General features: G+C 42.0%; 1 protein-coding gene across 1 annotated transcript in view; it reads left to right on the forward strand.

The window, feature by feature from the left end:
* LOC308297896 (neural cell adhesion molecule 2-like) overlaps window positions 1-20,199 on the forward strand; it is a gene marked incomplete at both ends in the record, with an annotated part of 168,699 nt that overhangs the window by 14,354 nt on the left and 134,146 nt on the right. Inside the window, one exon of the mRNA XM_080741460.1 lies at window positions 11,162-11,368. Within this exon, the coding sequence (XP_080597586.1) occupies window positions 11,162-11,368 (207 nt within the window). The remainder of the gene's footprint in view (window positions 1-11,161; window positions 11,369-20,199) is intronic.

A 20,199-nucleotide genomic window follows, 5' to 3' on the forward strand; every position in this document is an offset into this window, starting at 1 on the left:
GTATAATTTGACATTTGAAAAGTGATCTAGAGTTTATGTCCATGGGATAAATATTAGAACAACAGAAACGACATGTTGAATCATTTCCAATTATTGAACACAAGTTTTATCTTCTGGGGGTCAGTGGTGCACAAAACCTTTTCATATGTCTGCCTCTCCCTTGATTACAAAAAAGTCCTTTTGTGCTGCATGTGTGCTTGAATCCAGACACATGCCACCTTCCTGCCATCCAGCCTTTAGGCCCCAGAGGTGGCCACTGTTTGGTCCCTGGCGTCCACTAGCTGCCCTTCTCTCTGCCTCTCTGCTGTTCCCCCAGGGGAAAGCCACCACTCTGGGGGCTTTGGCAGCCAGGCAGGCAGGCTGGCATGATGGGCTCTGGCAGATTGATGGCTCCCAGAATAGCAGGCCCTCCACTCTGGCACTCTGAACTGCTGGATTTACAGCTCAAAGACACCTGGAGAGAGTACAGATGCTGCTCTCCCTCTGTTCAGTCTGTAGGTCTGTCTGTCTGTCTGTCTGTCTGTCTGTCTGTCTGTCTGTCTGTCTGTCTGTCTGTCTGTCTGTCTGTCTGTCTGTCTGTCTGTCTCTGTCTCTTTCCCTCTCTCCCTCTCTCAGTCTCTGTCTCCCTTTCCATCTTTGCCCCCCTCTCTCTCTTTCTCTCATGGTTCGTAGAATATGGAAGATTCTTTAATCGGGGTCAAAGCTCCCTTTTATCCCAAGTGTAAATTTAACCCCAAGAGTGTGGACCCGTGCTTTTGTGTGACAGTGGGATCCATACTGCCGTGTGTGTGTGTGTGTGTGTGTGTGTGTGTGTGTGTGTGTGTGTGTGTGTGTGTGTGTGTGTGTGTGTGTGTGTGTGTGTGTGTGTGTGTGTGTGTGTGTGTGTGTGTGTGTGTGTGCGTGCGTGCGTGCGTGCGTGCGTGCGTGCGTGCGTGCGTGCGTGCGTGTGTGTGCGAGCTAGTGCACACTCCCCCTTTTTATTTGCTCATCTGGAGCTGTGAACATTACAGGCTGCATATGTTGCTGTTCCTTTGCTGACTTATTTGCTATATCAGTCAACATTATGACATGATATTCACTGCCCAACATCTGGTCCCTGGAACAAAATATTTTGAGATGGGGTTTGGAAGCCAAATGCATATCATTTTCGGGGTCCTTCACATGTAAAAGTTAGCGCACCACTGATCACCACTGTACATGCGTTTTTCAGAAAATGTTTTCTGAAGACATTTGGAAGACATTTAGAATCGGCCGCAGGTCTTAAAGGACAATTCCAGGCTAAAATATATGCCCCCCTTAATTTGCTAAAATGCGGCTAAATATACCACAGACAATCATCGCAAAACCCGTCAGTGCCAATTTTTTTTTTTTTTTTTTAAGATGTCAAAATGACCTGAGATCAGAGAGATGCTTTTCTCGGTTTGTGTGTTGGCTCCCTCGTTTAGCTGATTGAGAAAATGTGTGTCCATTCTAGTGGATGGACACTTTTTTTGATTCATTCAGCTCTATCTCTGGAACCATTTGTCTGATTGACAAAATTATTTTTGCCACTGAATCACAACAACTGTGTCTGTTTCTGTGGGGGGGAAAACACAAAAAAAAAACTTTTTTTTTTCATTGCATAGTAAAGAAAAACATACAAAATCCTGGCACAGGGACCTTGGGCCATTTTGGCCCTGGCATGGAAAGTGTTAATAGTTCCAAGTGACGCAGCAGCCTGCTGTTAAACCCCTGACTAAACCCTCGTAGCTACGTACTGTAGCTAATGCTCATTCAACAGCACAAGACTGAATGTCAAGAAACCATGCTGAAACCTGTGACCTGTAGAATTATGTGACCATAGGTGTTTCACTCTTCCTCTCTCGAAGTAAACACAGGCCATTTCTCAGTGAGAAATGCAAGTCGGGCGTTTAACAGCAGGCTGCTGCGGCACTTGGAACTATTAAAGGACGAATCATGAAAAAAAAGGAACTTTTGAACGACGGCCAAAATTTAGCCGCATTTTAACCGTGAGGAGGGTCGTGAGATCTCCGAAGAGGGGCATCAATAACCAGGTAGGAACAATCATGATAAAAGGCAAATTAAGGGGGGCAAATGTTTTAGCCTGGAATTGTCCTTTAATACAAAGTCACAGATGTTCTATTGGCGTTGGCAACCTCAGACATTACAATCCCACCATTCTCCCTCTGCACTTTCAATTATAATAAAACATGCCCTCATCCTCCTCACTGTACATCAGCCCAGCGCTGTAAACAACTTAAGAAGGGACATGACTCATCCATTTTCATGAATAACTCAATTATTATATAGCGGGTGTTTGATTTACGCCCATGTCTAAATCCCTTGACGTGCAGATTATTAACTGTCTGTTCACAAGCTTTCCGCTCAATACGGATGCTGAGGTTTAAATTAAGTGCAATTTTGAGGTATTTTGTTTTATTTTACTTGAGTATTTCCAATTTTCAATACTTTTTTGTGCTTATTTACTCCGCTACATCTTTGAAAGTGTTGTTGATGTTACATAGTGATAAGTCAAGTGGTCAAAACATTGTGATAAAAATGATAATTTTTGCAAAAACCCAAAAATAAATTACGATTTACGACATTTACATAATTGTGGAGGCGAGACAGAAAAGCTCAAGGGTCTTCTTCACCTCTGGAAATGCTAGACTTGAAATAGTCTTCTTCACACATAATTTGAAGAGCTTGGTAGCCTATATAAAGGAAGTCCTCGTTTCGCACACCTACCTAGAACAGGTGTGTGGGAGAGAACGGCCAACGCATTGGAAGAGGAGCAAATCCTTGCACACTGTCTTCACTTGCTTATGTGAAGCTTATTTTCCCAGGTTTTCTGAAAAAACGTATGTTTCTATGTCAGTGGTTCTCAAACTTTGTCATGTCAAGGACCCGCAAAATTATGTATTTGGCCGCGGACCTCCATCTTGAAATATTTTGTTCCAGGGACAAAAAAAATTATAATCTTCAGAGATTTGCACAAATCTCCATGATTAAAAAAGAAAATAAAAAAGCAGATCTACATGCTATGAGCTTGGATATCTGCTGTTTTTGAATAGCCAACCAATGTGCTATACAGGTATATAGCTAAAATTTAAAATGACACAGACGCTGTCCTGGTTTTCATGGGTGAAGCAACATTACACAAGAGGGAGTGCTTTACCAAGGTAGGTTATTGGCACGACAGATAAGGCACAGCCAAGCATCACCGAAGTGCCAATAATCATGTTTATGTGATTATGCAACCGTTACCATCAAAATAGAACATGTCGACATTTATTCATAATTGTGGGCAGTGGTGTAAAGTAACTAAGTACATGTACTTAAGTAAATTTTTTAGGTATTTGTACTTTACTTGCGTATTTACAATTTCCAATACTTTTACTTCTACTCCACTACATCTCGGATCAAAATATTGTACTTTTACTCACACACATTAACCCACTTAAGCCCTATTGTATACCTTGGCTATTTGAAAATAGCCGATCTACAAGCTCACAACGCGTCACATCGCCCTTACTGCACGTTGTGAGCTTGTAGATCTGCTATTTTCAAACATTTAGTACTTTTACTTTTGGTACTTTAACTACATTTTGATGCCAATACTTTCATACTTTTACTCAAATACATTTTGAATTCTGGACATTTACTTGTAACGGAGTATACGTCTACAGTAAAGTATTGATACTTTTACTTAATTACAAAATGTGATTACCTTTCTTTTCCACCTCTGATTGTGGGGGCAATATTATCTATTATCCTGTAAATCAGACAGAGACGACAATGTTTATGCCAATGTTTTATGCCTAAAACACCTGGGATTCAAACCCAACATTTTAACCACTAGCCTAAAGGGGAATTCCCCCTTGGATAAGGGAGATATTAAGCTTTTGGTCATCAGGCAGAGGCTATGAGGCTCTACTGCTCATTGGTGGAAAAAGGTATTCACATTTCTTACTTACTGTAAGTAAAAGTATCAATACTGCAATGTAGAAAAGTTAAGAGTAAAAGTTCTGGAATTCAAAATTTACTTGAGTAAAAGTGCAAAAGTATTGGCATCAAAATGTACTTAAAGTAGAAAGTGATAATTATGCAGAATGTATAAAATGTTTTTTTAATGATAATCAAAATCTACAAAGTAACTAGTAACTAAGGTTTTCAAACAATCGTAGTGGAGTAAATGGAGATCTACAAGCTTGTAGATCTGCTATTTTCAAATAGCCAAACAAAGAACTGTATACTGTAGGGCTGAAGTGGTTGCTATGTTTTGTAATAATAATCTAAATCAAATAGTACTATAATAACTAATAACGTTTTCAAATAATTGTAGTGAAGACGAGTAAAAGTAGTCTACAATAGTTGATGTGCTGGAGTAGAAGTAAAAGGAAATATTATTTTTTACCAGTACTGTACTTTACACCACTTCAACTATCAGATGAAGGTAAGTGTGCAGAGTTTTAAATACTGTATGAGAATGTGTCATTTCTTCTGCACGAAACCTGATTGGATCTTACAGTCGAACCGTTTAAATGACTCAATTTATTTAAGCAGCGTGAATCCAATGAGTCCAACGCCGCCCTGCCAGAAATTGTCTCCCGACGGGGGAGGAAGACCTCTAAAATAATATTTATGCACCTTCTGACGCCTCAGATGAAACCAACGCAAATATAAAATAAAAATAATGAAAGATGATGACAGCACACTGAGCACAGTACCACAGCTAACTGTGAGAAATGTGTTGGGGGGGGGGCAGGGAACATGGGATTGATACCGCAGACCACATTAAGTAAATAATTACTGTGACACAGACACACAGCATATATATAGCATATACGGTTGCTCTTCTTGATCTATATTGCATCTCCTCAGTTAAGCTCCAAGACAGCTTTCTTCTATCTGTCTGTAAGAGATTGGAAATCTTGGAGAGAGAGAGATTGGAGAGAGAGAGAGAGAGAGAGAGAGAGAGAGAGAGAGAGAAATGCGGATGCAGTTTGTGCCAGGTACACAAGCTTTTAGGTAAATGTTATAGCCTGTTTGTGTGTAGGACTTTTAAGAAACATCACAGTTACTTTAATTTCTCCATCAGACTGAAAAGCTATAAGGGATCCAGACTTTCTTCCTCGTCGCTACACAGTCTGAAAAGCCTCCTATCTCCGCGCACAAAAAAAAAACGGCTGCGGCTGCTGATTGGTCTGTGCTGCGCTACGGGCTTGTAGATCTGCATTTTTTTTTTAAATCATGACTTTTCCATGGAACTAAATATTTTGATATTGGGGGTCGCCGGCCAAATACATATCATTTTGGGGGTCCTTGACATGAAAACGTTTGAGAACCACTGATATACTGTTGCAACATTGTTTTTTCAGAAAACGGTTAGGATTTCGAAGATTTGTAGAATCAGCCTCAGGTTGAGCTACGTTCTGTAATGTAGGCCTACGTTATTGCGTCTATAACACCCTAAGATTTGAACCCTGGTCTCCTTCCTGGGAATCCAAGCATACAGCACTACTGAGCAGGTACGTGCACACATGTATGGACATCAAAGGGGGCTTGAGTCCCTGCCCTTTTATCTGTCTGTAAAAAAGTGCCCTTTCCAGACCATCAATGCAGTTTCTATTGAGAGAATTAATTGCCTTGTCCAAACTTGAATGCAGCATATTATGTTAAAAGAATTGCCCTCCCTGTGTAGAAATCAAGCATCAAAAATAGCCGACCTCCAAGCTCACAAGCTTGTGAGCTTGGAGGTCTGCTATTTTCACCAAAAGGCCCTTTTAGAAATTTCAGCCCCTGCCTCTCTAACATTCTCTGCACGTCCCTGCCACTGAGCCTCCTTTTGGCCTGGTGAGATGTCGGGCTTATGAGCTACAGTCAGTACTAGTTAGACAGCTATTCTGACAACAAGGTCCAGTGTGCAGATATCAATGAACCATCTCTCTCTCTCTCTCTCTCTCTCTCTCTCTCTCTCTCTCTCTCTCTCTCTCTCTCTCTCTCTCTCTCTCTCTCTCTCTCTCTCTCTCTCTCTCTCTCTCTCTCTCTCTCTCTCTCTCTCATACACGCACGCCCACACAAAGCTTTCTGGTTCACTTCCAGGGATGTTTTCATGTGACACCATTTGATCTCAAGCTGCAGTTGGACTCTGGATCCATGCCTTGATTTGACATGTTACAGGATAGGGAAAGAAAAAAGGAGTATAGGACTCGAGAAAATGTAAATTCACCCACACGTTGCCAGCAGAATGAGTACTGCGGCGCCTATTTGATATTGGTACTGTACTGCATATTTGAGAGAGCTCAGAGTGTCCATTCATCTCTGTGTGACTAGCAGACAATCTCTGCAGCAAGGAGGTCTAGCAGGAACATTCTGTATCGCGGGTTATTTGACGGCTTTTGGTTGAATGCTTCACTCTGATTGGTCAATCGCTGAATTCAGCTGTGTGTTATTTCTGGATAATGACCGATGGACTCAATAACAGACCGCTGCTCCCTTTAAGTGATTGGCTCACACATCGAGGCAATGGCGTCCGAGATGCAGTGGAGTAGACGGAAAAGTACTGACATGATTTGTTTGTAAGATTTATTTCTGCAGCTTTTATGCCTTCACTGATAGGACAGTATAGAGTAGACCATACATGGGCAACTGGCGGCCCGGGGGCCACATGCGGCCCTCACCTTCACTTAATGCGGCCCACAGGTTATTATCAGAATACTCATATTAACTTATTGATTTCAGCTGTTACAATTCCAAACATGAAAACACGCTTTAATGACTAGTAGTATTTAAAGTCCAATATATTTGTAAGTAAGTTCATAAACTTTACATAAGTATAATTAAATGCATGTGAAATTAAACAAAAATGTTAGATTTCAGGATTCCAATTAAAAAATAACAAAAGATAATTCAGTATTCCATTTCAAAAGTAGCAAAAATAGCAGATCTACAAGCTCAAGACGCGTTTTGAGCTTGTAGATCTGCTATTTTTGCTACTCTTACTGGAGTTTTTGCTTGACAGTAACAATATGCAATGTGGCCCTCTGGAGTGAGTGTGGAAATATAGTGGCCCTCTCCATCATCAAAGTTGCTCACCCCGGGAGTAGACTGACGGGAAATGGGGAGAGAGATGGGGAGTGAGACACAGCAAAGGCTGCCGGGAACTGGACTCAAAACCGCAACACACCGCAGCCCAGGGTGCCAGGACCACCAGGCTGGCGGCCCGGGCGGAAAATTGGAAATACATAATTGTACTGAAGTGCAGTACTTTGTTACTTTCCACTAGTGAGTCTTAGTGGGAATTCTCACTCTACCTCTAGAGCAGTGGTTCTCAACCTTTTCAGGCCGTGAATAATAATCATATTTTAACTGGGGACGCCCCCACCCTGACGAGCACTGGGAGTTGAGGCATTACGTTTTGTATAACACGGTTCTATTGTGAAAATAGCAGATCTACATGCAACGTGAGGCGTTGTGAGCATGTAGATGTGCTATTTTCGCAATTTCACCCTCCAATATTTGACAATTTGGCCAATGTTTAATTTGTCATTTTAGAGGTATTACATTGTCATTTTAGAAATGTGCAGATACCCTCCATACTCTCAAACTTCATGTTGGTTTGTTTATTGTTGAGAGAGAAAACAACGTTGCACATTAAGTTAACCATCTGGGGACCCCCCAAAATAATTTGAGGACCCCCCTGGGGGTCCCGACCCACAGGTTGAGAACCAGTGCTCTAGAGTGTAGTAAAATGTTGGAGCGTCCACGAGAAAAAGAAATCAGCCACTTCTTTACACCTGTAAAGCTGTGATGTGACAGAGATGATTCAGATTCAGGGAGCGCCACAGGGGGCCCTGGCAGAATGCCAGTGCCTGTGATAAGTACTTGACAGCCTTGATATTATAACTCCAATTGATGCCTGAGGTTGGTTCAATTATGCGCTGGATCAAAGAGTACGGTGGCAAAAAAGCTTCCTCGAGTTGCCTGCATGCTTGATGAAAGAGAGAAAAAGATGCAGGAAATCTCTTTTTCCCCACACAAAGAAATACTTCTGCACAGCACTGCTGTAACTGGGCTTTTATTTTTTATTTTTTTTACTGGGTATTTCAGGTGAAAGAAGAAGAGATAAAGTGCAGTCCGTACCAATGCCCACATGGCCAATTCGGGATGAGAATAAAATGAACTGAGATGATCTGGTAATAATTACATTACAGCACCAGCTCCCCCTATGAAACTAGTCTGGTCTGAAAAGGGCTTTTCTGTCCATTTGTCAGCTTCTTCCTCTCAGCATTTCTTAATTTCTTCATCCCCTCTCTTCCCATGGATCCTCAGATGACCGCTCTACCTCCTGAGCCACTGCCGCCCCTATAGAAACGCAGACCATTTACTCAAGCCCTATATACTTTGTTGCAAGATCGAATAGCGAAAATAACCACGCCGCAAACTCACAGCGCATCACCACCTCTGCGACTGTCGTCGTTCGATAGCACCTCCTCCTACCCATCCATCCCCAGGCCCAAATCATTACCGTTGCCCACTACCGCTAAACGAATTACTGTTCCACTACTAGAGACTGTGTGTCTATTTTCCCTCTGTTTCTGTACCCTGAGGGAACAGTGACCAGGCTTAATGAACGTGATCTTATTAACACATTCAAACACACATCACTGCCTGTCAAGATGGCACCACGTATATTTTTCATCTATGACAACAACAATGACAGTATGCCCGTAGTACAGCGGCGAGGTTGCTGATCCGGTGTTTTGAGGATAACAACTTGTCTCTTAAGGGCTCGGACATGCTATTTTAGTGGTCAGTGATTATTGGATCTTTCGAGTATTTCACACTGCGCAAGTGTATTTCTTGAAATCGGCTGTCATGATATCGTTGTGGTTTTTTCACACTGTAAGATACCCCCCCCCCCCCCCCCCCCCCCCCCAGTGTGTGTGTGGTAAATGGTAAATGGTGCATTTATAGCGCTTTTATCCAACGCGCTTTACAATGTGCATTACATTCACCCATTCACACACACATTAATACACCGGTGGTGGTGGAAACCATGCAAGGCACCAACCTGCTCACTGGGAGCAACTCGGGGTTCAGTGTCTTGCCCAAGACACTTCGACATGTGTGTGTGTGTGTGTGTGTGTGTGTTGTTGTGCGCGTGTGCGTGCATGTGTGGGATCGTATGGCCTGGACGCCTGGTTGCTTCCTTTGGTCTCGTTTTCTCAACCTGGTCACGTTTTTTTGCTCTTAAAATCTCACAACACTCAACACATTTTAGAAACATATTTTACCACCAGGCATTTTCGACTCAGTGACTGCCAATAATGACTAAGTACCCATTACTTAATGCTCATTAATAATAACAATCTGTCGTTCAGAACTTACAGTATTTTACTGTGTTCACAGTGTCACGGTCACTATCTCTGCCACTCCATTCTCCCCAGTGCATTGATTTCCCCGAGAGCAAAGACTCATGCTGTAATTGTTCTTTAGTTGCTGGATATTAGTGTGTCGGGCTCTCGTTATGCAACCAAGAGCAACTCGGACATGCAGTCCGAGTTGTGTCAGAGTTGTACGTGAGTGTGTGTTCGCGTAAAATAATTGCACGTTAACGTTTTGTCTCAGTCTAGTTTTAGTCGACTCCCTGTTTACTGAGTTTGGTGTTCTGTGTGAGTCACCGTTAAAGTCTTATCGCGCTCGCCGACGTAGGAGGCGAGGTTTAGGTTAAAAAGAACAGAGAACTGGATGACAGAAAGATCTTTTTTTCCTTCCCAATTACAGTACAAGCGGGAATTGTAGGGAGAGAGATAGCGAGTGGAAATGTTGAAACAAAAACACATACAGCATGATCTCACCTTCTCTTGTAGCTTTTGCGGCTCGTCACACAGCTGCAAGTGTCGAGCGTTAATCACTGCTTGTGTGAACATACAGTAGCGCTGGTGTACACATTATAAAGTAAACTGCAGCGAATTCTTGGCACTTTTGTTTAGTATGGCGGATGCCGCGGATGGTGGATTTTTCGCCAGGTAGTACAAAACCTCCAAATTAAGCCACCTTCATTTTGTATTCATCATTTTAAAAAGTCGTGTACGGTGAAGTACAAGTTTGAAACTTGGAGATACAAGGTTTCTGCCCGACGGTGATGATACATGAAAATGCATGATGATTTGTATTCAGGCCCTGCCCTAGTAGTAATTAATTTGTGGAAGACAGACATGACGAATGATGAGCAAAAATTATGCCTTTTTTGTACTTATAGGCTAATAAAAAGAGATTAAAAAAAATCTTCCGTCCCCCTCTCTTCCGTCTCTCTTCCTGTTTATACGTCTCTCGTCCTCTTCCTCTCCCTTCTCTCCCTCTCTCTTCTTTCCCTCACCTCTCACTTCTCCCCCCTCTTCTCTCTCTGTCTCTCTCCTCTCTCCTCTCCCTTACAGCTTCAATTCATTTCAAATGAAAAGGGCATGAGAAAACATACGCCAAAAGTGGAACAAAACAGTTGAGACAAAATATTGTGGGTGCGATTAAATGGGAATAAATAAATTATAAATGCGTAAACTGAGCTGTGTTACATTGCAACTTGGGAAAACGAGCTTACAAGAATTGTGTTTTTATTATATTTTTTCTTTCAGATTAATTTTACACAATAGTAAAGATTAGATTGGGATAAACCTTTGAAACAAATGGCAACAAACAAATCTCTCTCTCTCTCTCTCTCTCTCTCTCTCTCTCTCTCTCTCTCTCTCTCTCACGCACATACATACTGTACATGTAGACATCAAAGGGGGGGTCAAGCCCTTTTATTTCTGAAATATTTACGTAGATATCTAGGGAATGTTGAAAAATGTCATTCATACATTTTCAAACATTTTCAGAAATAGTGGAAATTGCCGATCTACAAGCTCACAAGTTCGCGACGCGTTATGAGCTTGCAGATCGGCTATTTCCACTATCAATATTTTTTAAGTAGAAAGTTGTGCAACTTCAAAGCCTAAAAGCCAAACAGAAATGTAATTATCAAGGACAAAAACACAATTAAATCGTTAATCGCAATTATTTGAGCGACAATTAATTGTCATGTAAAATGTCATATCGTGGTTAGGAACCAAATGGACCCATATGTTGCTCTGAGAGTGTGTCTCTCTCTCCTCCCTAGCCATCGGTGAGCCGGTGCATCTGGAGTGGTTCAACCCCCAGGGGGAGCGCATGGTGGCGTCGCGGCGCGTGGCGCTGCACACAGAGCCGTCACGCTCCCGCCTCATCATCTACAACGCCGTGGTGGAGGACGCCGGCATCTACCGCTGCCAGGCAACCGACGCCAGCGGGCAGAGCCAGGAGGCCACCGTGGTGCTGGAGATCTACCGTGAGTAAACCGCACACGAAAACCTAGTCTGGGATCACTTGGGGTTGTAACCGGTCTGGAGCGGAAACCACAAAACGTCATGTTGTAGTACTCAAAGGACTACAATTTGCCGGAAAGATCAAACCGGATTCAGTTTTAACCCAAAACATTCCCCTGCGCTCAAGGACATACTTTTAGGTCCTACCTAATAAACTCCTTGATGCGGAGTAGTTTTGCTTTTGAAAAATTTGTTTGGTAGCGACTGGCAAGACTACACTAGGCTACTCGAGCATTTTAATAGGGATTGGGGAAACAGAAAGCCTGGTAGGCGAGGTTAACCAAAACCTTGTATGTCCAAAACCGATTGTTTTGCATTCATCATTTTAAAAAATGAATTCAAACTAGTGAAAACAGCCGATCTACGAGCACACACCGCCTCGCACTGCGAGGCGTTGTGTGCTTGTAGATCAGCTGTTTTCACTACTTTTGTGCGTCGGCCTTGTATGATGAAGCAGGGCTTTACCTTGCGAAAGAACATACACATTTGAAACTTGGAGATACGAGGTTTCCACCCGACAACGACCACATGCACATGCACAAGCGCATGCGCGCGTGCACACAAACACACACACACACACGCACGCACGCACGCACGCACACACGCACGCACGCACACACACGCACGCCGGTCCAGTGTTCTCAAAGTGGGGTCCATACAGGCCTGTGAATCTGAGAGTGATACGAATGGAACCAAATGGACCCTTACAGGTCTGTAACTCTGAGAGTGTACAAATAGGTTTTAGCCCTGAAACAAGCCTTTCTCTTGTGATATGGACCAGAGCCCTGCAACGGGTGGGGTACCCGTGGGTACCCGACGGGTACCCGTGTTTGACGGGCGGGTACGGGCGGAATATATTCAACTATAAATTTGCGGGTACGGGGACGGGCGGTGCGCGACTAAACACGGGCGGGTGACGGGCGGATGACATTTTACTGTGAAAACCAGACAACTGTTTCTGCCTAAAACAACGTCACAAGAGCGCACACATGCAGTGAGCAGCAGGACGACAGAACCACGGCATGCATACAGCACTGTTTCCACCTAAACGTCAAGTCACACACATGGAGCGGCGGCAGCCGGCTGGAGCTCACACACTCACAGTGAGGACACCGACACACAACTGAATAACGTGGCCGCGAGTGTAGGGTTGGGACCCGAAACCGGTTCTTTTTAGGACCCGGTTCCATGATAGCGGGTCCAGAACCGGGTCAATCATTTTTGCCGGTCCGATTCTCTTAACGGGTCTCATCACCGCATCGCGGTAAAAGAAAAACATTAGCGATTAGCGAATCGCAAAGACGTTTTAATTTTTGAAATCCCTTCATAATTGACTGTGCAATGATCAAATCAAACCGTGGTGTCTGTCCTTAAATCCTTGTGCATTGATTAAAAGCTGCCATTTGTCCTAAGCTGAAAGTGAAAGTAACTTCTGTGCATTGTGCAACGGTGGCTCCCCCTCCTCGTCCCCCGCACACATGTGAAGTGAAACCTTTGGTGTGTGTCTTAGGGTGCTTTTTTTTGCCTTGATGAAACTTAAGCAAGGCAGCGACATACAGTACTTTCTTCCTTGACAATAATGAGAGGCAGACAATACCATTACTGACATTTTGCTGAATATAAAAACGTTTTATATTGCTAATAAGCAAAGTAAAAGGGAATCTTTTGGAAACTTTATGGGTCTGTAACTCAGTGAATAAATGGAACCAAATGGACCTGTTCCATTTTTACTCTAATATTTTAACATTTAATATAAATTGGGGTCCCAGTGATATAATTAAATATAATTAAATGGGTATCTGTAGCCTAGTGTATTTAGAAATCCTAGTTCTAAGTTCAAACTAAGCCATATTGTAAAATAAATATAAGAAATAGGCAAACATTTTGAAAATAGCCGATCTACAAGCTCACAGCGCTCAAACACATTTTATTGAGGACTCATAAAACTTTTCTGGGACCCGGGACCCATTACATTGAAAACCTATTAACATCACTGCTAACTACTGTTTGAACGCCCATTAGGCTTATGTAAACAACTACTGTTAAATGGTCTCAATCGTTCATGTTTTATTTAGGAAAAAAAATCATAAAAAAAAAAACATGTTGGACTCATGCATACAGCCAGATTACCTAACCGAACAGTGTTCAAGCCAAGTGAAATGGGTGCAGTAATTTAATAAAGCTGATTTTCCATGGTTTAAGTTGTGTGTATTATGTAATTGTATAATGGATGATAGAAAATATGAAAAAATATATATATTGGAACCGTTAAGAGAACCGTTAGGAACCGGAATCGTTAAGAGGGAATCGCTAAGGACTCGGAATCGTTAAAATCCTAACGAGTCCCAACCCTACGCGAGTGATCTGCTTGCCTAGCGCGCGATGTAGTTGAAAGGTGCATGATTGTATAATATCCACGTGATTCCACGACTATTAGGAGTTCCTTTATTATCGTCACATCATGGGTCCGGTTTGGTTTAGATTACCTCGGGCTGTTTATCATGAGAGAACCAAGACAGACAGACAGCGAGTGGCGTTCCCTTCAGCTGTGAAAAGCTGGATATGTGCTTCGCCGTATGACGGTGCGTGTCGAGCATAGCAGACATGCAAGCTCACAAAGCTGCAAGTTCCGACATGTTGTGAGCTTGTAGCTCTGATATTCAATGCGCAACACCGTCGTATGACAAATACAACTGCACAAAGCAGCGGAGGCAGAAAGCAGCAGCAGCAACAAGCTGTCGCGACAGTGTCAGATCATGATACAATTTTAAATTAGTATGATTGGTTTTAAAGGTTGTTCTACTTTATCCAAATAATAATAGACCTATTAATAATAGGCTTAATAACAGCATTTTCCGACGGCGTGCAGGGGGATCAACTATGGAGTGAAAATGGAGTGCGATGCCATTGAAAGAACGCACGCACGGCTAGGCTATTTACTTTAATGCATGTAATCACGGGTAGCGGGGCGGGCGACGGGTCCATTTTTTGACGGACGGGGCGGGTCTGGTTTTGATTTTTTAATAATGACGGGTAGCGGGCGGTCCACGGATCTGATTAATGACGGGACGGGCGGGCGCGGGTTGTCAAAATTGGACCCGTGCAGGGCTCTGATATGGACTACAGCGATGCAGCAGTGTGAGAGCCTCGTCCTGAGGAGGTTGACACATGAGCATAATCCATCAATAACATTACTGTCTGTTTACCTGTGCACACAACACAACACAACAGCCGTGTGTGCGTGCGTGCGTGCGTGCGTGCTTCCGTGAACTCGTATTACTATACTTGTGACGGACAAATGTCCCCACAAGTAGGCCTATAGTAGAATTTGAGAAATGGATATTGAGAGGACTGAGAACATTGTCCTAATCCTCCAAAAGATTTTAATAATAATAACTGTTTTTATGGTTAAAATAGATTTTTTCGATGCTGCGTTCACACAGCCCAAAGATTGAAAAAGGCTACCTTATTTTTCAATGGAAGCCAGAGACAAGAAGATACAAAGACACATTCCAACATTTAGTAGCTGCCAAGGCTGTGTTTGTATCTGGCAGTGTGGATGCAGCATTAGTTGCGCATTGGAGTTAACGCGTTGCAAGCTTGTAAATATGCTATTTGGGCACAGTATAAATGAAGACAAAACTGAAGTAATCATTTTTGGAGCCAAAGAGGACATGCAGCACCCAGCTATAATAAGGTAATGTTAAAGAGGTGGTGCCATAGTTTTGTTCTTTGTCTGTCTTTATGTGTCTATGGAGTTAACATTACTCTAATAGACCTCCAGGTGAGGTTATAATATGCTAATATGTCTTTCCTGTGTACTTTTGGTTTCTTCCTGAAGTCAAAAGGCCCAATCTAAATACTGTACACCGCTTTAGTGACACACTAAAATCATCCCCTTCCCTTATTATCATACTGTATGACAACAGCTGTGGGTGCGGATAACTCACAGGTGGGTGGTGCTAAGGTGAAAACCACTACTTAAACGAACAGGTGGGTGTGGCCACTTAAAAACATATTTTTTACACTTTCTGTACACTTTTTTGAAAATAAATCTTCCTCCTAGTATAATCATAATACCTGACCATGTTTAGGGGGGAATCACAGCACAATATATTTAAAAACCCTTGGTGTAGTCATGGACTCAGACCTGAATTTAAACTGCCACATTAACACAGTCAGACAGTCAGCCTCCTACAGTAGGCCCATCACCCCAAAAATTTAGCACAGGTTTTCATGACATGAAATGCAGCTCAAAGCAAAAAGCGCTTTACAGAGCAGAATATGAAGCACAAGTGCTTAACAGAAAAAATACACATGATTACAATAAAGCAGGAAAAAAAAACATTTTCAGAACAGTGCGGACTTCAATAGCAGCACAGGGATTTAAAAATTCAGCTAAAAGCAAGAGTAAAGAAATAGTTTTGATCTGTGCTTTAAAGCTATCCACAGAGGCTGCCTGCCTTGGGTGTAGTGGGAGTTTATTCCAAGCTGTCGGTCCGTAGACCGACAGCTAGAAGAAACTTGTCCATGCATTATGTTATGTTATTACGTTTATTTATTTGACATGGACATCACAATCATATTGGACTCAACCGAGGCATTGCTTAAAGTCAGTGAGTATGAGTGCTACTTTTCTAAAATAGAAAAAACACCTAAAACCCAACTAGTGTCTATAAAGGTCTCCCTATACCAGTAAAGAAAGAGAGCACATACGTGAGAGTGAATGCACTCATGGTCACTGGTACAGTATGTTTAGGTGTGTGTGCACTTTGTATGCATGTGTGTTTGTGGGCAGTTACTGTACCGTCATTTTGTGTGGCATACACTTATCTAAAAAGGTTTTATATGAGCTCTAAAATATTTTTTTATATAAGCGTTTATGTGGCTTCTTTATAGAATCATATCAAACAGTCCCATGGTTAGAGAACCTTTTAGTTTAATGTTAACCCATTAAGACCTGAGGCTGATTCTACAAAATGTCTTCTAAATCCTAACAGTTTTCTTAAAAAAAAAAAAAAAAAACATATGTTTCGATATCAGTGGTGCTCAAACGTTTTCATGTCAAGGACCCTCAAAATGATATGTATTTGGCCACTGACTCCGCCATCTCAAAATACTTTTTAGTTACCATAACTTGTAGTTTGTAACGCTTTACAACACATTCATCACCAGGTATTAAATCATTCATTCATCCGCCTCTGCCAGGGTAATGGCTGATGCTGATGTTTAAAATAACAATTTAGCCGATAACCAATAACCTAACCCTGACCTATAACGATATTTGTTTATACTGTTTATGTATTTGCAGATACTGATCGAAAACGGCAAATATCGTAGGATACCAATATCTATAGCTGTACCAAACACCTTGCATTATGACCAGCTCTACAACAGTATATTGTAGCAGTACCAAACACATTGAATTATATGACATAGCTAGCTCTTCAACACAGCTGTCAGCTGAATAGTTTAATATCCTGGGGGCCAGGCTTTCACTAAGAGGCTTGCTCCTTATTTAACTGCTGTGGGGTAACATGCACGAGCGCACACACACACACACGAGCGCGCGCACGCACGCACGCACGCACGCACGCACGCACGCACGCACACACACACGCACACACACACACACACAGTCAAATTATTACATTTTAAGTGTAGCAGTGATTTTCTGAATTCCACTTTTACCTTTTTGCTGTTTTTAATCCTAAAGCCAGATTTCTTGTGAGGACCAAGAAAAGTGTCGTCACAATGTCTTATTTCTCAAATTCTACTATACCTGTGTGCAGTGTTGGGAAGAACGGCGTTACTTGTAACGGCATTAATAACAAAACTACTTTTCTCGGTAACTAATAACGTAACTCGTTACCTTTCCCATTCAATAACGCCGTTCTAGTTACTGTGGTGTAAAGTGGCTAGTTACTTTTTACTTTCTATGGTCCAAATGAACTGTTTCTCTCCGCAGCAGCGGAGACGAGAGCAGACGAGCGGCAGCGGAGCCTGTCTGTCTGGCTCCCTGTCATAAAATGCCCTGTGGTAAATCTCATAGTCAAGTCAAAGTCGTGCCTGGCCCCGCACACTAACATGATGCGCTGTAGAGGAGCAATGATTGGTTGACCTGGGTTAAAGCTTCAGGCTAAGCCAATCAGAGACGGCCTTGGGCGGGTCTTAAAAAATACACACAAACTGACACTGAGCTAAGCGCACACACAACCTCTGTGAAGTTGGCACCCCATATCATGAAAACATACAGTATATAAAAATGGTGTCATTCTTTAGTGCTGAATTTGTGCTGAATTGTGCCGTAAATTGTATAATTTGTGCTGGTATCACCTTTTAGTTATTCTACATAACACCACTGTTCTGCTCCTATGTTCTACCATTATCTCTATCGCCCTCTGCTGGCCATACCACTGTAATGCTGCTAAATCTGCTAATACATAACCATATAAATATTTATATATATAAATATATATAAAAACACAATTGATGATTTCAACGGCACAAATTAGAGCACATCCAGCACTAAAGACCACTAGAGACCATTTTCCCCGATTTGGAGCCAAAAAATTGGGGGTGCAAGCTCAACAAAACTATAACTTGAAATATCTCAAAAATGATACCAGCACAAATTATAAAATTTACGGCACAATTCAGCACAAATTCAGCACTAAGTAATGACACCATTTTTATATATGTTTTCATCAGGTATTGTCACACGGTGAAGAGAGACGGAGTCACAGAGAGGATAGTACTCGTGTCTCCAAATGCTGGCGAGAGGTCGGGACAACAGCAGCTTTGCAACTTGGAAACATTATTTTAACTTTGTGCAGATAAATGGCGCTAAAGTCTTCTCCACCAAAATCGCCACTGCATGTCACCCACTAAGTCAGTGTTTCTCAATCTTTTTTGGCTTGAGTACCCCTTTTCCCTGATTTCTGAATCCAAGTACCCCCTTTAACTGACAACATGTTGCTTATAAAACTGCAATTGAAATATAAATGGTGGTATATGATGCTGTGATTCCAAGAATCTAAAATCACACATTTTTCATGACAATAAATTAAATACATTCAAGCAACTTTAAAACACACCCCAGTTTCCTGGTACCATGTAATTTGGGCAACTGAAGTTTCTCCATGTGTCATCATTAAACAACAGTACAGTTTTTCCCCTCCTAATTCAATTGGAGATAATTCCTACTATGAACAATAATAACATGATTTATACTTCTATTTAAATTTTTTGGGAGCATTTTCGAGTACCCCCTGCAGTACCTCCACGTACCCCAAGGGGTACACGTACCCCCATTTGAGAAACACTGCACTAAGTAATACGTTACTTTTTTAAAGTAACTTGCCCAACACTGCCTGTGTGTGGACATTTGGCCTTCACAATATAGCACAATCCAATGAAAATGAAACCTAAATTAAGCCATTTAGGCCTAGAATTATTGAATGCTTTAACTATTGAATAATAGCAGATATGCGAGCTTGTAGATCTGCTATTTTTGAAATGTCGTGAAAATGTGTGCAAATCTTTGAATATAATGTATTTTTAAGCGAACATTTGTAACTCAAATTTTGCTTCTGGGGGGTCCCTGGAACTAAATATTTTGACATGGTCCGGCGTATGTCTGAGTGGCACACCTCAGCATGGACTACCTGGCTTTGATTGATTGATTGATTGAAGACTTTATTAGAAGTTTGCATAGGAAAAGGTACAGTTTCATGACGGTACAGTTCACTGGTACAAGGTCTACTAAAAGGACATCCATGAAAAGACTAAGCTTATTTCCACAGGAAACCATTTAAGTATCTCATATAACATTGAATGACAGACGAATAGAACACAGTACTATGCAGTAGATATGTAAAGAAAAGAAAAATGAGAGAACAAAAAAAAGAGTCTAAAACAGTAATTAAGTAAGTATATACAAAGAAGGGGCAGGGGAGGGTAGGGTTGGGCTAGGTTAGTTTTTTTACCAGTTGCGAATGGCTGCTGCCTGTAAGTGGTTTTTCAGGGCAATTTTAAAGGATGCTAGTGATCCACACTCCTTTATGGCCTTCGGTAAGGCTTTCCACATTTTGGTGGTATAACAGAAACAAGAGTTTGAGCCTTTGTTGGTTTTGACTCTGGGTTGAAAGTGATCTGTGGCGCTGCCTCTGGTGTTGTAATTATGGACATCCTTAATGTTTATAAAGTATTTTGACAGGTACTTGGGTATCATGGTGGTGTAGTGTATCTTGTACACCAGGCCCATTGCAAGTTGCTGTACTCATCTACTCTGAGCCACCCCACTCTTAACTGGTGAGTAGCGGTGAGGTGAGTCTGATAGGGAAGGTTAAGCAGGACCCTAATTAGTTTATTGTGGGCTGTTTGGAGTTTAGTTTTCAGGGCTTGTGGGGCGTCATGATACCATACGTGGACTCCGTAGTCAAAGAGGGGCTGGATTATTGCACCAGCTATGGTCTTCAGTGTGTTGAAATTGACTATTGGGGCGATCCTCTGTAGGAAACGAGTTCGTTGGTTGATTTTATTTATTACTTCAGAAGTCTTTTCACTGGAAAGATTAGCTTCAAGGATACATCCTAAGTAAGAGATTTCGTTTTTTCGTGTTCACCACAGCGTGCCAACATATCAGCATTGTCGGGCAAGGAACCAATTGTACGTCCAAAACAGCTACACTTTTCAGGAAATGGACAACAAATAAAGAACCTGTGTCTCCAATGGACCCAAGTGTAGTTATCATTTAGTCCCAAGCTCTTGTTAATAGGTTTCTGTCGTCGGG

The sequence above is a fragment of the Nannobrachium achirus genome (assembly GCF_963921795.1).
Source record: "Nannobrachium achirus genome assembly, chromosome: 14".
Taxonomy (NCBI): Eukaryota; Metazoa; Chordata; class Actinopteri; order Myctophiformes; family Myctophidae; genus Nannobrachium; species Nannobrachium achirus.